The sequence below is a fragment of the Bos grunniens genome, chromosome 29, assembly GCF_055505025.1.
Source record: "Bos grunniens cultivar Pamir isolate PY7600 chromosome 29, Bosgru_T2T1.0, whole genome shotgun sequence".
Taxonomy (NCBI): Eukaryota; Metazoa; Chordata; class Mammalia; order Artiodactyla; family Bovidae; genus Bos; species Bos grunniens.
The window spans coordinates 44,183,066-44,205,298 of NC_141193.1; the positions used below are offsets into that span (position 1 = coordinate 44,183,066).

A 22,233-nucleotide genomic window follows, 5' to 3' on the forward strand; every position below is an offset into this window, starting at 1 on the left:
AAGTCCTACCACTTCTCTCCACCCTCCTCTCTCTCAGGGTGGCCTCCTCACCTCTCTGTGTAATGGAATGGAAGAAAGTGTGAGTCGCTCAGTCGTGTCCGACTCTCGTGACCCCATGGACTGTCGCCCGCCAGGCTCCTCTGTCCATGGGATTCTCCAGGCAAGAGCACTAGAATACTGGAGTGGGTAGCCACGCCCTTCTCCAGGGCATCTTCCAGACCCAGGGACTGAACCCAAGTCCCCTGCTCTGCAGGCGGATTCTCTACCATCTGAGCCACTATGGCTCATCTAACTGTCATCTGTCGCATGTTACATGGGTGAGAAAATGATGGCAATTCCCTGTGGCCCCCTTTCCGAAAGCACTGATGGGAAGTGGCAGGAAGCATGGGAGAGGATTCTGTGGGTCGGTTGGATCACAGGCTCCTCTCTAAATCTGTCACTTTAGCCTGGAGGGATGAGGGCCTTTGATTGGGAGGACATAAAGGAAGATGTGTTGACTAGAAATCCTGCCGGAATCACATAATACATATGCATATTATTTTTTATCATTCTCTTTTCTTATCCATAAAATGTGAAATCACTCTCCCCCCAATAGTGTGGTAGTGATGATGAAATGACATTACATTTGAAACTTACAGTATAGAACTGAGCAATAAATGATAACTATTAATAATTACTATAAAAGTGAAATAAAAATGAGGACTCTTTATGTAGTGGAAACAGAAACCATCTTCATTTCTTGATCTGTAATGGTATCTTTTGCCTGTCTCATTACTCTCCCCAAGAAAAGATCAAATTTAAAGAGCAGGGACCCATGACTTTTATTCCTCATGTTTCCATGACAACAACTATCACAGAGAAAGGAAAGAAACTAACATATATTAAGTACTCCGCATTTTAGTAGAGACCTTAACATGTGTTCTACTTAAATGCACAGCAACTTGCTCAAGCCGTCGTATGATATCTGTTTGTTCAATGAATGCAAACTGATTGATGTTACACATCTGGCATAAGGTAATTTCTTAAAAGTTCAGCTGAAGATGGAACAGAACATACACATTGTATTGTATTAGAAGTAATAGCAACTCTTTGATATTTCACATTAAAACAAAACTTTCATCAGGTTTTTCTAAGCTCTTTTGAAACAAACTTTGTCCCAATAGAAAGCATAATCTGGGCCAGCTGGAGTTTTGAATTTCAGAATTTTATGTCTACAATGACAGTTTCAGTGAGCATACCGCACTTGCATGCCGTGTGCTCATTCGTGTCTGACTCTTTGCTCCTCCTCTGTCCATGGAATTTTCCAGACAATAATACTAGAGTGGGTTGCCATTTCCTCCTCCAGGGGATCTTCCTGGCCCAGGGATCAAACCAGCGTTTCCTATGTCTCCTGAATTGCAGGTGGATTTTTTACCCACTGAGCCACCGGGGAAGTACGTATATACTAAAGCCTGTGCCTGAATATTAACATTCTGAGAAGCTATCAGTTAGTTCAGTCACTCAGTCATGTCTGACTCTTTGCGTCCCCATGGACTGCAGCACACCAGGCTTCCCTGTGCATCACCAATGCCTGGAGTTTACTCAAACTCATGTCTGTTGAGTCAGTGATGCCATCCAACCATCTCATCCGCTGTAATCCCCTTCTCCTCCTGCCTTCAGTCTTTCCCAACATCAGGGTCTTTTCAAATGAGTCAGTTCTTTGCATCAGGTGGCCAAAGTGTTAGAGCTTCAGCTTCAGCATCAGTCCTTCCAATGAATATTCAGGACTGATTTCCTTTAGGATGGACTGGTTGGATCTCCTTGCAGTCTAAGGGACTCTCAAGAGTCTTCTCCAACACCACAGTTCAAAAACATCAGTTCTTCGGCCTTCAGCTTTCTTTATAGTCCAACTCTCACAACCATACATGAGTACTGGAAAAACCATAGCTTTGACTAGACAGATCTTTGTTGGCAAAATAATGTCTCTTTTTTTAACATGCTGTCTAGGTTGGTCATAACTTTTCTTCCAAGGAGTAAGCATCTTTTAATTTGAGAAACTATCAGATTGAACAAAATAAGTGGGTTTGTTGAAACGGAAAATTTCACTCGTCAATGCAGTGAAATACTGTTCATTTGCTCCTCAGAGGCATTTGCCCTCATCTTTGAGAGTTACTTTGACTAGTTCATCAGCACTTCTGACCTGTTTATTGAGATTTCTCATGCTCTCTTCTCTTACAGTACTGGGGAGTTGTGTGGTGCTTGGGGATCCCAGAAAGCCAAGAATATTTTCAGACAGAAAAAAACTGAGATGTATCTAAATTTAAACCCATGTATAATGCTAGTTCCAACATCCGAGTGTGAGTCATGAATGGAGAAGTGATGAAAAAATAGGTAGATGACGATAGTGGTATAAAGGATTCCTAGGATTTCGTCCTGTGGAAAAACGCCAGGACTATGCTCCATAATGCCACTAATGTATTGCAGTGGGGGAAACAATAATCTCATGCTGCTTTCTCCTATGGCCTTACTTTTTTTCTTGTCACAGTTTTATTCCTATTTGTTTGCACACCGCACATTTCACCCATTTAAAGCATGCTGGAATTAAGCTGCTGGGTTGGAGTCCTTGCTTTGCCGGTTGGTTTCTGTGTGAGCTTTGGCAAATTGCTCAATATCTGTGTACTTCAATTTCTCCATATATAATATGAGGAGATGAATACTTTTGTGTAGCGTTGCCATGGGAATTGAATGGCATAATAAAGTTGCACATCAGTGATTGTCCTATAGAATGTGTTCTATAAATAAAAGTTGATACAGCACTATAAAGCGGTATATGAGTGTTGATGATAGAATCAATCAAGAGCTGTGCAAATTACAAGAAAATTGGCGTCATTTACAGAGATAGACAGGCTTCCCAGGTGGTGCTAGCGGTAAAGAACCCGCCTGCCAATGCATGAGACATAAGAGATTCAGGTTCAATCCTTGGGTAGGGAACGGCAGGAGGGCATGGCAACCCACTCCAGTGTTCATGCCGGGAGAATCCCTTGGACAGAGGAGCCTGGTGGGCTATGGTCCATTGGGTCACAAAGTGTTGGACACGACTGACTCGACTTACCATGCACTCAAGAGATAGGCGAGACTAAAAGTCTGTGCCATAGTGTTCATCTTTAAGGAATGGGTAGGATTTCCACACAAAGAAAGGAAAGGAATATTGCAGACAGCAGGGAGAGCTAGCTGAACAAAGTAGTCTAAAGTGGCTAGATCCCAGTGTCCCAGGAAGAATGTATGTAGGCACGTATATTCTGTTTCCTTAAATACATTTGGAGCTGCAGCTTCTGCATTTAGAAATAAATCATGTTTTCAGAAGAGATGTCTTGGGTTGGACATCTGACTTCTTTCTTGACTCATGGTGAATTATTTACATGTTTGTGTCTCCTAGCTGATCATAACACTTTAAGATCTGAGACCATGACTTAGTTATTCACATGTCCACAACAGGGCCCAGCCAAGTATGGGGATACAGTCATTGTTCAATGAATATTCGTCAAGGGAGAGAAGGAATCCATGAATATTCATTTTGCAGACAGTACACATAACAACTTTCTGGGATGGATGAGGGTTATTATACTTAGTTCTGATCTTACCATGCATATCTTAAACATCACATTTCAGTGCATGTTTAAATACAAAAGCAGTGGACTAGCGATTGCATGGTAATAAGGGCTATTGTCTCGATGCTCAGGCATTTTAAGAGCCACTGGCAACTGTAACTCAATCAAACATGAAAATCTCTGAACGGGGAGGTGATCTTTGGGAGCATTGATAGAGGAGCAGTGAGACTGGGAAGGAAAGGAAAAAAAAGGGTGTGATAACGCGCAGGTTGCACTGAGTGAAACTTGACTCAGCTGCGCTGAGCATCTCTGAGTAAATACAGCAAGGCTCAGGTGAATCCCACCTGAGGGGTGGGGACGCTGAAGTATTTATCTACCAGTTTACGTTAGTCTCAGATGAGGCTGCTCCTGAAGGCATTAACTCTAGCACTCCCATCTGTCCAACGTGCGAGACAAATATGCTTCATGCACCTAAAGACCATTTTAAGGTAGAATTGGGGGGATGTCAGGGGACTGCAATGGATTGTTCACTTCCTCTGCTTCTGTTGTTGTTATTCAGTCGCTCAGTCGTGTCTGACTCTCTGTGACCCCATGGACTGCAGCACACAGGCTTCCCCGTCCTTCATTATCTCCCGTAGTTTGCTCAAACTCAAGTCCTTTGAATCCATGAGGCCATTCAACCATCTCATCCTCTGTCGCCCCTTCACCTCCTGCCATCCGTCTTTCCTCTGCTATGGTCTACCATAGCCCACTGCATGCATTACCCAGATTCACTCACATTGCAGGTCAAGTTCATTCTGTCTTTTCACTGATATTTTCTTTTAGATCACTTGTTATAGTTCCAAAAGAGAGACCAAGAAAGAGAGAACTTAAAACAGGAAGGCTGTAGTCTCCTGCTGTAGTTAATCTTGAAGCCATAACTGATATTCATCATTTCCCTCCTTTATTACTTCCATTCCCTAGACCAAGCTGCTTCTAGTCTGGTTCATCGTGTGGTGAAGTGACTCAGTCTTTGAGCCCTTAGAGGATGAGTCCCTGGTTGCTTGTCCTCATCAAGATGTTGTAGCTGCAACTGCCATCTCGTTTTCTCACCAGGGATGCATCAAGATGCAGGCCAGTGAGTCCCATGATTTCCAGACATACTCCTTCCTGCTCCATTATTTAGCAACAACTCTATGGCCTCGTCACAATCAGGATGAATTACCCTTGTCCATATAGTAACTGCCTTCTCTGACTGCTGGCCACTGGGCATAAGAGCCAAGAATGATCAGGCTGCAGCCGAAGTCGTAGGTTTACTGTGTCCCCTGGTAGAACTATCAAGAGTTCTAACTCAGCAAAACCTGAAGCTATAAAAAGGGGAAGACCACTTTCTTTTTCTTTTTTTTTCAATTTATTTTATTGGAGCATAGTTGATTTCCAATGTGTGTTAATTTCTGCCATACAGCACAGTGATTCAGTTATAAATACATACATTCTTTTTTATATTATTTTCCATTATGGCTAATCACAGGACATTGAATATAGTTCCCTGGGCTACACAGTAGGACAGGAAGCCCACTTTCTTAAGTGGATTATTTAAAGTGATGGTGGAAGGCTTTGTTCTCCCCTTTGATGCTAGCTATCTAGGACTCAGCACTACATACACAGTATCACTTAATAGTACAACCACATTTTGAACCATGCAGTCTCAAGAATGGATTATGGGGAACAGGCACCACTGACCTTCTCACTGAAGTTGGCATCCCTCTTTTGGGGATATGCCTTATTGGTTTGGGGGGACTTCCCTGGTGGCTCAGTGGTAAAGAACCCACCTGCAATGCAGGAGATGTGAGTTTGATCCCTGGGTGGGGGAGATCCCCTGAAGAAGGAAGCAGCAACCCACTCCAGTCTTCTTGCCAGGAAATCCTATGGACAGAGGAGCCTGGAGGGCTACAGTCCATGGGGTCACAAAAGATTTGGGCGTGACTTTAGTGACTAAACAACCTTATTGTTCTAGTGAAGCGAACGTCATCTGGGCTCTCCTGGGGAACATAATCAGCTGGTAGTTTCTTTGACATTACAAAATAAATACATTATAACATGCCCACCTCTCCGAGACCTTGGAACTCTTCTCCAGTGCTTTGCCAAGGTGGTTCTGGCATAACCACATCGTTTGTTTTAGGCCAACATCATTTCCAAGCTTTTAAGGGCTATTCCAGTAGCACGTTGGGATCAGCTCCAGGTGTACTTGCCCAGAATGTTAAAAATTAACCCACATAAGAGTGCTCTCAAACAAATAGATTGTTATCTGATCTTACGTTCTGTCCTCTCTGATCCAGTGTCTCAAGACCAGTTCCTCAGAATATCCTCCTGATTCCTAGAAGCAATCATTAGCCAGGTTCAATAGTTCACTTGCTTAATAATCCATCTCATCTTGAAACACGGATCATACTTTTCCACTCAAGTCATACTGAGATTTGATCCTAATTATTTGTCTAGAAGCAATGAAGGGAGATGGGAGCAGAGCTTGAGAAGGGAAACATCACCTTATAAAACATCCTGCTGAGGTGGGGTTTTAACGTGGTAACCGGCTGTTCTCCACAGGAGAGGGTAAGGGCCTCTTTTTCTGGAGCAGAGTTTCAGAAGACTCTCTGGGTTCAAGCCTCTTAAGAACATCTACCCAAATGTTTCCTCGCATGTCTCAGTGTCTGACTCTTTCCCTATAAAGACCCTGATTTTAGTGGAGAAGCCTTGCTAGCTCTGTGAACGTAGCCTCCATTATAGTTTTCTTTTCCTAAAATCAAATCTTAGGCCTGATTTTCAGCATGGCCTATCCTGGGGCTGAAGGAAGTGAGGGTCACTTTGATTGTTGGTTGGAAGTCTTTAAATTTTTACACCAAATCTCGAGTCAAGTGTTAACTGACACAAGCCTGTAATTTTTTTTTTTTTCCCTATAGAGTTTCATAGAAGTTAATAAACTCTGCAATCACGTCTTTCCAACACAAGAGCAACATAAAATTTACTTTCGACTGTATTCTATCTCAATCTACCTGATGAGACTCTTAGTAATTATGATGCTATAACTGGCCAGGGATTGGCTCCCCCATATTATCCACCAGTAAGGGGTTCCTTGCTACCACCTAGGTAGTGAGTCATTCAGTTCAAAAGCTCGTGTCAAGCCTCAGCTTCCTAAACCACTTCTATCCCAACTAACTTGGGCAGGTTTTGGTTTCTACCATAAGACCCTGAAAGAAGGATTTGCGTGAAAGTAACTTATCTAGAAAGTGACCCAGGAAGCACTTGTAGAAGAGTGAGGCGGTGAGGAAAGAAGGAAATGGAGTTAATAAAGATGAAAGCCAATAAGGATGAAATGAAGACCATAAAGGATGAGGCAAGTGGGAAGGTCTCCCCTATGAGAACCAAGATCTATTAATCCCACTGGGGGTGTCTAAGAGACTGCAGAGAGCATGCTCAGAACTGGTCTTCCTGAAAGAAAAAGAACCTAAAGTATTTATCCCCCAATCCCTGCTGTCATTGGTTCAGGGATGCTCTGGAGATATTAACTCACTGGCCTGCCTGCCTCATGGGTCAAGAGTTCCAGGGGCCAGAGAATGCCCTTAGGGAAAGGATCACAAACACGAATAATAGGAAGCGGTGTGGTCGGTATTTATGGAGACAATGAATGCCAAGATAATATGGGTAGGACACCCCAAAAAAAAATCTGTTACCAAGTTCCTATGAGTATATTATCAACACCAATGAAAACTAATGCCCTTCAAGAGCGGTAGCTACCTGCACCATACCTGTACCACAAACATCGTACAAAGCAAGATATCAACACGCGTGTTTTAGCTGTTTCTCTCTATGTTGATTGGTTTGGCAGCTTTCCTGGCCAGAATATATGAAAATATATTCCTCTGCTTAACCAAAAGTTGTGTAGGTACACTGCTTGCACTCTTGGCCTACATGCCAATATGAACTGTAGATACAGACGAGATGCATGACTCATCTCAGTTTTAACAGTACCCTTCCTTTAAGTGCGTCCCTCACATCCCTTTTTTGAAATTACATTTTAGAAATGGGTCGAGAGAACAATGGACACACAGTCAAAAAAAGAAAAAAAAGTTCAGAATACTGAGAAACTTGAAGCATTTGCAGAAATAAGGAAACAGCATCTTTTCATGTTTTATTTTTCACTTGTGAAAATATATATAATATATATTACACATACAGAAGAGTCCCACAGCTCGGGTGTTAGAGAAAGCGAACAGAAAGGCACGTACCAGGGGAGGTCTTTTCATAAAGTTTTCAGTGAAACCAACATTCAGGGCACGGCAATTGACAATAAAAGCAACGAAAGCACAGGAAGCCTGTGTCCACGACTCTGAAGAGCTAAATCAGAGACAACTCCAGGTCCGCTGAGAATGAAGGTCATCTCTGGAGAAAGGACAGCTTCTACTTAATAGGCCTGTCAGAGCAGCAGAGGATGTACTGAGGTCTGGACAAAGACACCAGGGGCAAAGTGAAAGCCAGCGCTTAACTTGACAGCTAGTCTGTTCTTGTCCCCTTTCTCTTTCAGACCTGAGGCCCTGGCTGACCCAAAGACGCCAATAATAGGGCCAACTCTGTTTGTGCAGAATTACGGTCAGCTACAAGACAGAATTTTGTAACAGACTAAATATTTTAAAAGCTTGTAAACACTGTGCTGATGCTGTGCGGGGGTGGGGTGGGGGGGCAGACATAAAAAGGAACATTTGCTATTTCTCTTGGAGGAAAGAAAGTTACAGGCATAGGTCTTTGGCTTGCCCCAGGTGTATCCCCATCCTGACATTTATCCAAGATGGTAGGATTTGAGACGCAATTCATGAGATGATTGGATTCCTCCCACCATACTCCAGCACAGAAGCCTACTAGGATTTGGAACAGCTGGAGCAGCTGACAACCCTGGGCGATGTGAGATGTGGCTTCACAATGTCAGGCTGAATGGACTCCATCAGGTCACACTCATTGGCAAGTATATGTTTCACCAGGCATCTGGAGGCCTCATCGATGTTGATATTTTCCTAAGGGGAGAAAACAGCTTTTAGTATTCAGTATTCTAGAATAACACCAGAGCAGAGATTTATATGAAACAAAGGGCAGTATTTAAATATCTCTTTCTAAACCCTGTCCCATGCATCCTCTTTCTATTCCCCTTGCTCTTGTTTATTCCTTCTAAGAACTTTACATTTTAGTCTTTCACAAAAGTAAATATATGGATTTGTTTTGTAAATATTCATTAGCACATTTTTGATCATTTAAGCTCAACCCTGAGTTCACTTGCTATGAAAGCTTTCGGTAACTTTTTGAGTTCCACAAACAACAAACCTCTCACATTTAACAGAGCCTTAATAAAAATTCCTCTGAGGGTTTCTAAATCTAAAACAAGGTGAAGTTCTGGTTGTTTTTTTGTTTGTTTGTGATGATGTTGTTGTTCTTACTGGTTTTTATACCAGAATTCATTCACACCCCCAAATCAGTGGCTTAAAACAACAAAGTCCTTGTCACTCATCCTACATGCATCATGGGATACCTGGCTTTTCCACCATCAACCCAGGCCAAGAGAATTCCATCTCTATGCTTGCCATGCTTGCAGAAGCAGGGAGAACAGACATGGTGAATTGAGCATTGGCTCTTATTGCTTCTGGAGAAAAGTGAAAGGGAGACACAGCGTTTATCCTCCCATTTCATTGTCCCATGAAAGTCACGTGTTCATGCCCAAGTTCAGAGCGGCCGAAGCAGTGCAGTCCTTCCATTGGACTGGAAGCTGGAGAGCCAGAATTCATGTCCCTGGGCTTCCCTTTCCTCATCTATGTGACAGTCTTGATGATAATGCACGTGCTGCATGCTCAGTCACAAATATCAAATGTGGGATATCATATCTGTTCACAGGTAAGACAAATTTAGAGAGATTAAGAGATTCCCCCCAGCACCAAGATCATACAGCAGAAGGGTTTGAGGGCCAGAATTCACAACCAGATGTTGCTGACATCAAAGCCTGGCTCTTACCAAGTTTTATTCCTTTTTCAACTTTTCAAAATCAAGAGCAATAACAAAAGTTCTTACTACATTGTTAGGACCAGTGGGTGCAAAATAAATCTTAGATCCTTTCTCTTTAATAAAGCAAGTTTTAAGCATTAAGAAGCACCCTCCTAGATAAGCAATATAAGTTAGATTTGACAGTAGTATTTTTTAAACCTCCACTCCTATATTAACTTGCCAGTAAAATAGGGTTCTTTTATTTTAATGTATAAATTGGCAAAATCTACTAATGAAGACAGTGAAGCGTGGACAAATGAATGAAAATCCACCAACCTCATAAGAAAAACAGCTAAAACTTAAGCCAAATTAGTGGCAGCCTAGCAGGGTCATTTTAGTAAAAGACAAGATGATACCAGTGAAACTGTGACTTTTAACACATTAGCTGGTGTCAAGACTAGGATGTGAGATTATGGAGGATGGGGCTCTGGACTAAGGAAACCATCAGAGCCAAGGAGTGGCTGTGCCTACATTTAGACTGTACATGGGAACAGGGTAGCAATTCATGATGACTCACCGTCACTCAATCTAAATTATTTAGATTCCTCCTAAGAACGAGGCATACAAAGACAACACTAAAGTCTGTCCTTGCGAGAACTTATACTAGCAAGGTAAACAGCAGAGGTATAATAAGGTTGAAAAGGGTGTCTGGAACCTGACTACTATGAACCCTGAATGAGAACTTGGCCAGACAGAGCCACTGAGATTTCTTTGCAAGTGAAGTGTCAAAAAACAATTCAATACAAATCCATTACTAGACAAAACTTATATGGACCCTTGGGTGGTGGTGGTTAGTCACCAAGTCATGTCCAACTCTTGTAGCCCTATTAACTGTAGCCCACCAGGCTTCTATATCCATGGAATTCTCCAGGCAAGAATACCGAAGTGGGTTACCATTTCCTTCTCCAGGGGATCTTCCCGACTGAGGGATCAAACCCATGTCTCCTGTATTGGCAGGTGGATTTTTTACCAGTAAGCCATCAGGGAAGGCCTGGACCCTTAGTACTCTTTTTAATTACTTAATTTATCAGTGAGACCTTGGGAAATACTTATTATGTGTACCACGGTTGCCGTGGCACATCTATTTCAGATTGGAACCTATCAGAGGAAGCCAGGTAGAGGAGCAAGCACTATACTGACCATATGCATTCTGCAAAAGAGCACAGTGTATAGTACATATAGCACAAGCCTGAAGCCAAACTTATCACAGCTCCCTTTCTGGTGATGTGACCTTGGGAAAACTGTTTCAACCACTCCCCACCTTAGTTTCCTCCTCTCTAAAAGGAATCTACTTTACAGATGATTGTAATTTAATACATGTTAATACTTACAACATGCAAAACACTTAGAACAGTGAAGAGGACATAGCATACATTTAATAAATGCTATCTACATCTCAGCTCAGTCACTCAGTCGTGTCCAACTCTTTGTGACCCCATGGACTGCAGCACGCCAGGCTTCCCTGTCCATCACCAATGCACAGAGAGTACTCAAACTCACGTCCATCAAGTTGGTGATGGACTTTAGTTTGGCATCAGTCCTTCCAAAGAATATTCAGGACTCATCTCCTTTAGGATGGACTGGTTTGATCTCCATGCAGTCCAAAGGACTCTCAAGAGTCTTCTCCAACACTACAGTTCAAAAGCATCCATTCTTTGGTGCTCAGCTTTCTTTATAGTCCAATTCTCACATCCATACATGACTACTGGAAAAACCATAGCTTTGACAAGACAGATCTTTGTTGGCAAAGTAATGTCTCTGCTTTTTAATATGCTGCCTAGGTTGGCCATAGCTTTTCTTCCAAGGAGCAGTTCAGTTCAGTTCAGTTGCTCAGTCGTGTCTGACTCTTTGGGATGCCATGTACTGCAGCACACCAGGCTTCCTTGCCCATCACCAACTCCTGGAGCCTACTCAAACTCATGTCCATCAAGTCAGTGATGCCATCCAACCATCTCATCCTCTGTCGTCCCCTTCTCCTCCTGTCTTCAATTTTTCCCAGCATCAGTGTCTTTTCCAATGAGTCAGTTCTTCGCATCAGGTGGCCAGAGTATTGGAGTTTCAGCTTCAGCATCAGTCCTTCCAATGAATATTCAGGATTGATTTCCTTTAGGACAGACTGGTTGGATTTCCTTGCAGTCCAAGGGACTCACAAGAGTCTTCTCCAACACCACAGTTCAAAAACATCAATTCTTCAGTGCTCAGCTTTCTTTATAGTCCAACTCTCACATCCATACATGACCACTGGAAAAACCATAGCTTTGATGAGATGGACCTTTGTTGGTGAAATAATGTCTGTGCTTTTCAATATGCTGTCTAGGCTGGTTATAACTTTTCTTCCAAGGAGCAAGTGTCTTTTTATTTTATGGCTGCAGTCACTATCTGCAGTGATTGTGGAGCCAAAAAAATAAATAAATAAAGTCTGTCACTATTTCCATTCATTGTTTCCCCATCTATTTGCCATGAAGTGATGGGACCAGATGCCATGATCTTCGTTTTCTGAATGTTGAGTTTCAAGCCAACTTTTTCACTCTGCTCTTTCACTTTCATCAAGAGGCTTCCTCTTCACTTTCTGGCATAAGGGTGATGTCATCTGCATATCTGAGGTTACTGATATTTCTCCCAGAAATCTTGATTCTAGCTTGTGCTTCATCCAACCCAGCATTTCTCATGATGTACTCTGCATATAAGTTAAATAAACAGGGTGACAATATACAGCCTTGACATACTCCTTTCTAATTTGGAACCAGTCTGTTGTTCCATGTCCAGTTCTAATTGTCGCTTCCTGACCTGCATAAAGATTTATCAGGAGGCAGATAAGGTGGTTTGGTATTCCCATCTCTTGAAGAATTTTCCACAGTTTGTTGTGATCTAAACAGTGGAAGGTTTTGGCATAATTGATAAAGCAGCAGTAGATATTTTTCTGGAATTCTCTTGCTTTTTCTGATCCAGCGAATGTTGGCAATTTGATCTCTGGTTCCTCTACCTTTTCTAAAACCAGCTTGAACATCTGGAAGTTCACGGTTCACGTACTGTTGAAGCCTGGCTTGGAGAATTTTGAGCATTACTTTACTAGCGTGTGAGATGAGTACAATTGTGTGGTAGTTTGAACATTCTTTGTCATCACCCTTCTTTGTGATTGGAATGAAAACTGACCTTTTCCAGTCCTGTGGCCACTGCTGAGTTTTAGAAATTTGCTGGCATATTGAGTGCAGCACTTTCACAGCATCATCTTTTAGGATTTGAAATAGCTCAACTGGAATTCCATCACCTCCACTGGCTTTATTTGTAGTGATGCTTCCTAAGGCCCACTTGATTTTTCATTCCAGGATGTCTGGCTCTAGGTGGGTTATCATACCATCGTGGTTATCTGGGTCATGAAGATCTTTTTTGTAGAGTTCTGTGTATTCTTGCCATCTCCTTGAAATATCTTCTGCTTCTGTTAGGTCCATACCATTTCTGTCCTTTATTGTGCTCATCTTTGCATGAAATGTTCCCCTGGTATCTCTAATTTTCTTGAAGAGATCTCCAGTCTTTCCAATTCTATTGTTTTCCTCTATTTCTTTGCACTGATCACTGAGGAAGGCTTCCTTATCTCTCCTTGCTATTCTTTGGAACTCTGCATTCAGATGGGTGCAAGTGAAAGTGAAGTTGCTCAGTCATGTCCGACTCTTTGTGATCCCATGAACTATACAGTCCATGGAATTCTCCAGGCCAGAATACTGGAGTGGGTAGCCTTTCCCTTCTCCACGGGATCTTCCCAACCCAGGGATCAAACCCAGGTCTCCTGCATTGTGGACGAATTCACATGGGTATATCTTTCCTTCTCTCCTTTGCCTTTAGTTTCTCTTCTTTTCTCAGCTATTTATCTACATATTCTCCTCATTTAATCACCAGGAGAACATGATAATGTGTGTATTCTATTCCTTTACTTTGCAGCTCAGGAAACTGAGATTGAGACGGGATTGGTGGCTGGCCCAGAGCCAGATGTGAGTCTAAGAACAGTAAACACTAATATTTGCCGTGATCTCTACAATATACTAACTGTAAAAAGGCAAGATGTATGTGTTTAGGGCACAGCCTTATCTCAAGTCCCCGTAAGTATTTTCCCCAAATAAATAAAGGAGCGCAGTATAAGCAGGGCATGCATTTCCAGCCTTAAACGGTTTAGAAGTTGTGTCAGGGCCTAGGCCAGGCTGCTCTGCACTGCTGCCCTTCTGTCTCTGTTCACTCTTAAAGTCACAGCCAACGTCTAGACTAGCAGAAGAGAGAGCAATACAGAACTCACTTCCCTCTCCCTCTCCTGTGAAACATGAGCATGAACAATCAAACCCTGCCTGATAAAACTGTAGGTTTGGACCTTTGGGGCAATTATATTGTGATATAACTGACTGTGCTTCTTGGCAGCCAAGTAGACACAGCCAGGCCCACATTTTCTAGGTGATTGTTGAGAATCAGCTGTTGGTTTAAGTGCAAAATACTACCTGGGAATTTTTATTGACATTTCTTCTAGAGAGTTTTAACAACACTTGCAGGAGCATCTTTTGCAGTAAAGGTAATTTATCCATCCTAAGACTTCCAAGACACATACACTTAGACTGAATCTGGCTGTGATTTCTTTACATATTTGCAGTATGACAAGGTGGTCTATTGTGCTGACCACTTTAGGTTGATGTGTGCTCATCTTCACATCTCTAAGCTTGCCTCGAAAAGTAGCCTTAAAATGCCCAACAAAGCATTTTAGTTAAAAAAAAAAAATGGTGGTAACTACCATAGTATTACTGAGTGTCCACACTGTGCTGGGCATATAGCAGATGCTTTACTTATGGACACATTGTTCACATCCAATCCTTACAAAAATCTATTAAATAACTAACAGCCATATTTTAAAGGTAAGGAAACTTTAACCTTTACCAAGGTTAAGTAACTTAACTAGAACAGAGTAAGAGCTTGGTCAATGTGTCATTCCAACCAAATAGACCTAACTCCATTTTCTATCCTGCTCCTATATATGACATGACCTTATCTCCAAGATTAGAACAGATATTAAAGTAGTTTTATTTCTAAATCAGCAGTATGCAATCCCGGCTGCATATTCATTCAGCAAGTTCAATAAAATTTGTTGCCAGGGCCCTCCTTCCAGACATTGGTCTGGGATGAGGCCCAGCATGGGTATTTTTTTTGTTTTTAAGATTTTCCACTTCTTTGAAATGTGCCTTCAGATTTCAGACACACTCATATCATTAAGAGACACATATCATATCATTAAGAATGTCTTTAAAGATGCTCCTTTCATTTCAGTCGTGAACTCTCTGGAAATAACATGTAGTGCAGCGATTTTAAGCTGCAGTGATTTTGATCTTCCCAGAGAGAAAGGCATATAAATCTAACTATCTGAGGTCTTGGGTACGTGTCAGTTTTTTTAATTAGCTCTTTAGAACATCTGTCTGGTGGCAAATTATTTAATCTCTGACCACCCCCCCCACCCCCAGAGCCAGAGAGCAAAAACATCCTAGCAGAAAACCTTTACTTCTGCCTCGTTAGAAGCTGGCAGAGAATTCATCCTCCTCTAATCTTTCCAAATACATCATCCTCCAACACACCAAGTGTACCAGGTGCTCTGAGGTTAGGGTACTAAATTCCTCAGCTCCGTGAAATTTTAATTAGAGCAGATGGCTCATCAGATAATAATGCCAGTGCAAGAAGTCTTACGCAGAACAAGTGCTTTGAAAATACTTTCTCTAAGAAGATCCAGCGCTTGTTTATGGAGTGCATAAGTGGCAAACCCTCTGCGAGCTCTCATTGACTGTAGGTCCAGTCTAATGGGGGGCAAGCACAATGCACACCCGTATTTCCATCTGTACAGAGCGTTTTCTTCCCTCACCCCCCAGATCACTCTTCCCTTCCTTTGGGCAACTACTTCCTCCCTTTGGCAGTCATGAGCTTCTCCTCAGACTCCTCTAAACTGAGCCCTACATCTCAGACCTTGTTCTCAGAAGCTGGAGTTTCATGTAATCTTCAAGACAAAGACAAGATGGGAAGTATTGATGTTATTTGACAGAACAGGAAAGTGAAGTTCTGAGCGGCTAAAATGACATAGTCAAGGTCTCAGAGACAGTAAGAGGCAAAATTTGGCTTCCAATCCAATCCTCAAAGGTTCTATATCATCTCTTCTTCTCCTCATTGATGTCTTATAGTTCCCGGCCAACAGTTTGTAAGGGCCCAAGCGAGGGTCTACCTCAATCCAAAGCCCATAGTTTTGCATTTTGCCACATGTTCTCAATGAAAGGAAGACAGATCTGAAAGTTATCAGACTTTAGTCTACCTAATAGGCACTGGGAAGGATGGGTGGAGTCATATTGTCACTGATTTCAACACAGGATAGAGTCCCATTGTCAGCATGGACATATGGAGAAAGAGAACGTTCACAGATAAGATCAGCTCCAAAGACCGTGTCCCTCAGACAATAACTCCTCTATCCCCACCGTGACCCAAGTTCAGCCCCTGTCCCTCATGCACTAGATGTAAAAGTCCATCTCACACCCTCTTTCTCCCCACTTTCCTACAGTCCCAGGGCCTCCTACCTTAGAGCCCTTTCTCCTTATCTCCCTCTCATCCCTCTCCCAGCACCTAGAGCTCCACTCCAGCCATGGAGCATCTCCAAGTTTATAGAGAACCACCCAACATTAAAGAGAGAGGGAAATTAGACATCAATAATTCAGCTGATGCACTAATTCAGCCTGACTTTGATGCATTAGGAAATTAAGGCACAGAGGAGGGAAGAGATGTGCCTGGCATCACACAGGCTACCTCTTAGTTCTCCAAGTAGCACTACTGGTGAAAAATCCACCTGCCAATGCAAGAGACATAAGAGACAAGGGTTTGATCCCTGGATTGGGAAGATTTCCTGAAATGGCACCCCACTCCAGTATTCTTAAAAATTCCATGGGCACAGGAGCCTGGTGGGCTGGCTACAGTCCAAGGGCTTGCAAAGAGTCAGACAGGACTGAGCAACCAAGCTCTTAGCTTGCACAGTAGTAAAGAATTTGCCTGCCAAGCAGGAAACACGAGTTCAATCCCTAGGGCAGGAAGATGCCCTGAAGGAAATGACAACCCACTCCGGTATTCTTGCCTGGAGAATCCCATGGACAGAGGAGCCTGGCGGGTTACAGTCCATGGGCTCACAGAGTCGGACATTTCTACCATGATTAAAGGCTTCCATCCTGACATCTCTATGTGCCAAGTCAGAGGACTGAGACTAGAACATTGCTGTCCCAGGAAGTAACGGAAAGAGAATGAGGCTTGGAGTCAAACTTGGAAACTCGGTTGCCATTTACTGCAGGACCAAGAGAAAGTCTAAACCCTGAGCCTCCTTTGCTTAGTCTGTAAAATGAGGTTAATGACAACTACAGTGCATAAGGTACCTGTTAGATTAAATGATACACACAGACGAAGCCCCTAGACATCACATATATGCCCTCGGATGAATACATGCTCTGTTTTTGAATCTGCCTCTCTTCACCTTCTCCCTTTAAGTCATTCTTCAGGGATCACTTTTCATAAGAAGTTGCCTCTCACTCCCCCAGGCTAAGACAAGTGCCCCTCTATGTGGGCACCTATCACTAGTCAATATGATGGCTGGTTTGTCTGTATTTTCACAGCACAGGAGGCTCCTGGGCGCTTATTGCTGTAGCCTAGTGTCCAGCACAGTACCTGCAAGTAGCAGGCACTTGGAAGATACTGGGGAAGTGAACGAACGAATGAATGCGTGACCTAATCAAGGAGGCCCTCAGAACAGCAACAAGTTCAGGTTTCAACCTGAAGACAATTTCAGTTGTGAGTTATTTCTTCAGGGGGTAAAAAGGAAAACATATGCACAACAGAATTTACTTCACAAGTCAAACTGCTTGTTCTTATCTTGTGTTCCAGCTACGATTTGACACAATTCTTTTTAGGTAAAACGAAGGAAGACTGACTGAACCAGTTTATAAAAATTGAGCTGAACTGCTAAAGGCTTTGCAGTTGAGTGGACCTATGTCAGAGTACTGACTTTTCTCTTTTAAAAATAACTCTTCATATCTTGTTGCTTCAAAAACTACTTCAGGTGACCTATGCTATTTAATAAGTAGGTGAACTTAGACAAATACTTAATTTTTCTGGACCTCAGCTACAATTTAGAGAGAATAACACCCACTTGACAGAATTAGCATGATTGGAAATATCTTGCTGCTACTGCTGCTAAGTTGCTTCAGTGGTGTCCGACTCTGTGCAACCCCATAGACGATAGCCCACCAGGCTCCCCAGTCCCTGGGATTCTCCAGGCAAGAACACTGGAGTGGTTTGCCATTTCCTTCTCCAAGGCAGGAAAGTGAAAAGTGAAAGTGAAGTCGCTCAGTCATGTCCAACCCTTAGCGACCCCATGGAGTGCAGCCTACCAGGCTCCTCCGTCCATGGGATTTTCCAGGCAAGAGTACTGGAGTGGGGTGCCATTGCCTTCTCATTGGGGCAAAAAGTAGAAGGTGGGGAACATTATGTATTTTAATGACTCTATATTATACATAATTATTTTAATATCATCTTCTCTTAAGAACTTTTATGAAACTGAATGGGAGGTCAGTTCTAGCTGAAGAATTTATTTAGTTTATCTTTTCTTTACATGTGCTCCTTTTATCCAGCCCTTAACTCACTTTTTAGTAGAAGAGTTTGAAATCTTTACTTTTTCAGAAAGTATTGTTGGAATGAAAAGTTGAGAGGTGAGAAAACTGACATGTTGTAATGTTGAGAATGATGTTGTGTTTGCAGGCCAAGCTGAGGACTTAAACCCAGGACTTAGCCTCTTGATAGCTCTGAGCAACTGTTCTGAAGACGGAAAGGAGAAGCCTGGATACACAGGAGGTTTTGCAACAATAATCAGGTAATCAGAACATCAAAAAATTACTGTTAACTAAGAAAAACCAGATATGGCAAGTGAAGGAATTTAGCGTTTTTCTATGTATGGGAAAATGCAAGGGTCTGGGCTCAATGAAATTATGCCTTTGATATGCACATCAGCTGTCTGGGGCCAATATCCTGGGCTTTTTCACCCTGAGTGTCCTCAAGGATGGCTGCAGGAGCTGACTGCTAAATGGAGGGCATCCTGTTTTACCCTGAGATCCCTCAGGGCTCACTGTGCAGGTGGCTGTAATGTGATGGTTCGATGGCTGCAACATCCTTTGCTTAAAATAATGTTCTCTTATAGAAAACATATAGAAACAAGTGAAAACATACCGAAACAAGTGTGTGCGTGCTAAGTCGCTTCAGTCCTGTCCGACTGTTTGTGACCCTACGGACTGTAGTCCTCCAGGCTCCTTTGTCCATGAGATTCTCAAGGGAAGAATACTGGAGTGGGTTGCCATGCTCTCCTCCAGCGGGGCACAGAGGAGCTTTTAAACATCCTCTGTTTAGAATAATACTCTCTTGGGTGAAAACATATAGAGAAAAGAACTATGAGTAAAAGTGAATGTGTGGATAAAACTAAATAAATCCATCTTTCTATCACCTTTTTATATTAGGAAGGTCATGATGCTAGCTAGCTACCAGAACTGTGGCTCCAACCCTAGAAGCTATGTCTACTCTTTGCCAATAAGCCCTGATGTCTAACTCCTAAATTCCTCAGTCAGATACCAAGTCATTCTTAGCCTGGGCAACCTCTCTGAGGCAGTACTTTGCATGTGCTATATAATTTTTTCTCTTCCTGATATGGAATAACATTATCCTTTTCTTCCTTCTACACACTTGTAATAGGGAAAAAAAAAAAAAAAGAGAGGTGATACATCAATTTGAAGTTCCTATCATGTAATATTGAAAGATCATGTAACTAAACGAAATAATTCATTTTTCAGCAAATAATCATTGAGCACTCTTCAGGGACCAAGCACTATCCATCAAAGTCTACACTCTGTGCTTTCTTACACTGTGGAGTCAGCCAGGCTGTGACTATCTCATTAGCTCAGGCCTCTTCCGCCCCTGCTTTGAGATGAGGACAGTGATATGCTCCTTTCTCACAATCAGATTCTGACATTTCAGCCTGAGTCAGCCCTGTGTAATCGCCTCTCTTCTCTGATCATAGGCCTTCATTTTTTTCCCATGGCAAGCGTCCTCCATGTTCCTGCCAGATTGTCTCCTGACCATTCTCATCAAAACGTAGTGATGGTCATGCCTCAATCCCATTCCCAGCTCAAAAACTCTGGGTTGGCTCCCATTGCCTGCTCAGAATCAGTGCAGACCCTGATACTTGACCCTTGACACTTGACCCTTGAGGGCCAGCCAGCTCGGCCACAACTTGACTCTGCTGTCTCCTCTCCTCTGGTTCTCCTCACTTGGCTAAGTTCCAGCTAAGCTAAGCCATAGGCCATTCCCTCCATGTGTTTTGCTTGGGTTATTCTTATTCCGTCTGTAACTGCCAAACACAGTTCATTTGGAAGAATATAGCTGCTGGTGTCTACTTGATTCACAAGGATTCCATTGCGTTCTGCTTTGAATTTTTGGATGAAATTCAAGTACATTACCCAGTTTTAAAATCTTTTAGTTATTTTCAACATTTATTACTTGTGCATGTATTTATTGAAGAGGAGCAGTGTGGTAGAAAGACTCAGAACTATACTAGCTCCGTCAATGCTAGCTGGGTAATCTCAGAGAAGTCACCATAACCTCACTCTCCTCATTCTGCGCCTCAATTACTTTACCTATAATCTGGGATTAAAATGACAGTTTTGCAAGGTTGTTGTGAATGTGTATAAGATGAGATGAGATATTTGAAAGAATGCAGCAATAGTTTAGGCATGCAAGAGCCCCTGAGAAGAAAATACAACACTTTGGAAATAATCCAACATTGCATAGTAAGTTTTATATGAGAATGTTTGAAGGGATAAACATACTTCTTTGTCAGAGTAAGCTATCTTAAAGCAGGTTTTGCAGTTTTGTAAGGTGATACAGGGGGAAAAAGCAATTTTTTAAACTTAACATGCCTAAATAATTTTAGGCATGTTAAGTTTAAGATAATTCATAATGTTTCTTTATCACAGGATTCCTCAGGCAGATTCAGGTTGGGAGGGGAGGCTTAGAAAGGAACAAGCTGTTCCCCTTCCCCACTCCTATCTCCAAGCAGAGAATGAGTATGCAGGATTCTGTGAACTTATCTGATCACAGAATACTGATCTCATGCTCTGTCTCCTAGGGCTGGTGTTCCTCTTTGCACAATTTGGCAACTTTTGATTGAGAGCAGTGGTAGAATAAATGGGAGTGGCTGTGGATGGCCTCTGTAGGGCTGGGTGGATAGAGACCCGATTAACCAATAACCAATTAACCCGATTAACAGGATAGATTAACCGATTTTGTGTTATACTGGTGGCTTTTTTAACCCTTTCATAGGTCGTGCTACCTCCACTTTTGCCTTTTTCCATTTTTCTGAGCCTTACCTGAAAAGAAGTACATGCTTTTGTTTGTTTGTTATTTGTTTTTATTTGGGCCAGTTCCTTAGTTGCAGCATGTGGGATCTAGTTCCCTGACCAGGAATCGAACCCAGGCTCCTTGCATTGGAGTGTGGAGTCTTAGCCAATGGACCATTATGGAAATTCTGACGTGTTTTATTTTGCTTGTTTGTTTTTACTTTTTGTTTTAACATGACTTTAACAGAGGAGGGTGAGATCACACTTGTAACAAAATTGTAAGCCATGGGCCTGGTTTGGAATGATGAGATCCTGAGATTATTCCCTCTGGTGAGTCTTCTCCGACCAGCGCCTCACCCCACCCTGAGCAAGGTAGGGCTGGGTAGTTCTCTTAGGTGCATCCATGCTGCTGCTGCTGCTGCTGCTAAGTCGCTTCAGTCGTGTCCGACTCTGTGCGACCCCATAAACGGCAGCCCACCAGGCTCCCCTGTCCCTGGGATTCTCCAGGCAAGAACACTGGAGTGGGTTGCCATTTCCTTCTCCAATGCATGAAAGTGAAAAGTGAAAGTGAAGTTGCTCAGTCGTGTCCGACTCTTAGTCACCCATGGACTGCAGCCCACCAGGCTCCTCCATCCACGGGATTTTCCAGGCAAGAGGACTGGAGTGGGGTGCCAGGTGCATCCATAGCAGTTCCCTATTGAAATTCTAATCATGCACAATTGCAATGACTCCTAGAAATTTACCTTCTCACCAGATAGTAAAATTCTTAAGAGAGAAAGTGGCCCTTTATGCACTTGGGAGTGTTACCAGCACCTTACACAGGGCCTATTGACATGTATGTGCTCAACAAGTATCTTATGAATGGACTGGCCAGGGGAAGGGAAAGAAAAATGGACTGATACCAATTAAAAATCACAAAAAATACTGTGAGCTGCTCTATGTTGAAATCTATTATAATGAAGTTCCCCTTAAACTCGGGATAGCTTTAGACAAGAGAATTAAGGGCCCCGGGTCCTAACCTTGATGCTGCTACAAATTAGCTCAGTCATTATAAAAGGATCAAGCCTCCTCTCTGACGTCAGTTTCATCAGGCACAGGAGGAGAGTATTTATACCCTGCCTTTTTCCAAACAGGACTGAAGATGACTCTTGAGACCATCTCCAGCG

General features: G+C 42.6%; 1 protein-coding gene across 1 annotated transcript in view; it reads right to left on the minus strand.

Moving 5' to 3' along the window:
* Window positions 1–7,727: 7,727 nt before the first annotated feature.
* The window catches only part of RAB38 (RAB38, member RAS oncogene family), a 66,330-nt gene continuing 51,824 nt past the window's right edge, over window positions 7,728–22,233 (minus strand). Inside the window, exon 3 of the mRNA XM_086383388.1 lies at window positions 7,728–8,629. Within this exon, the coding sequence (XP_086239514.1) occupies window positions 8,477–8,629 (153 nt within the window). The 3' untranslated portion in view covers window positions 7,728–8,476. The remainder of the gene's footprint in view (window positions 8,630–22,233) is intronic.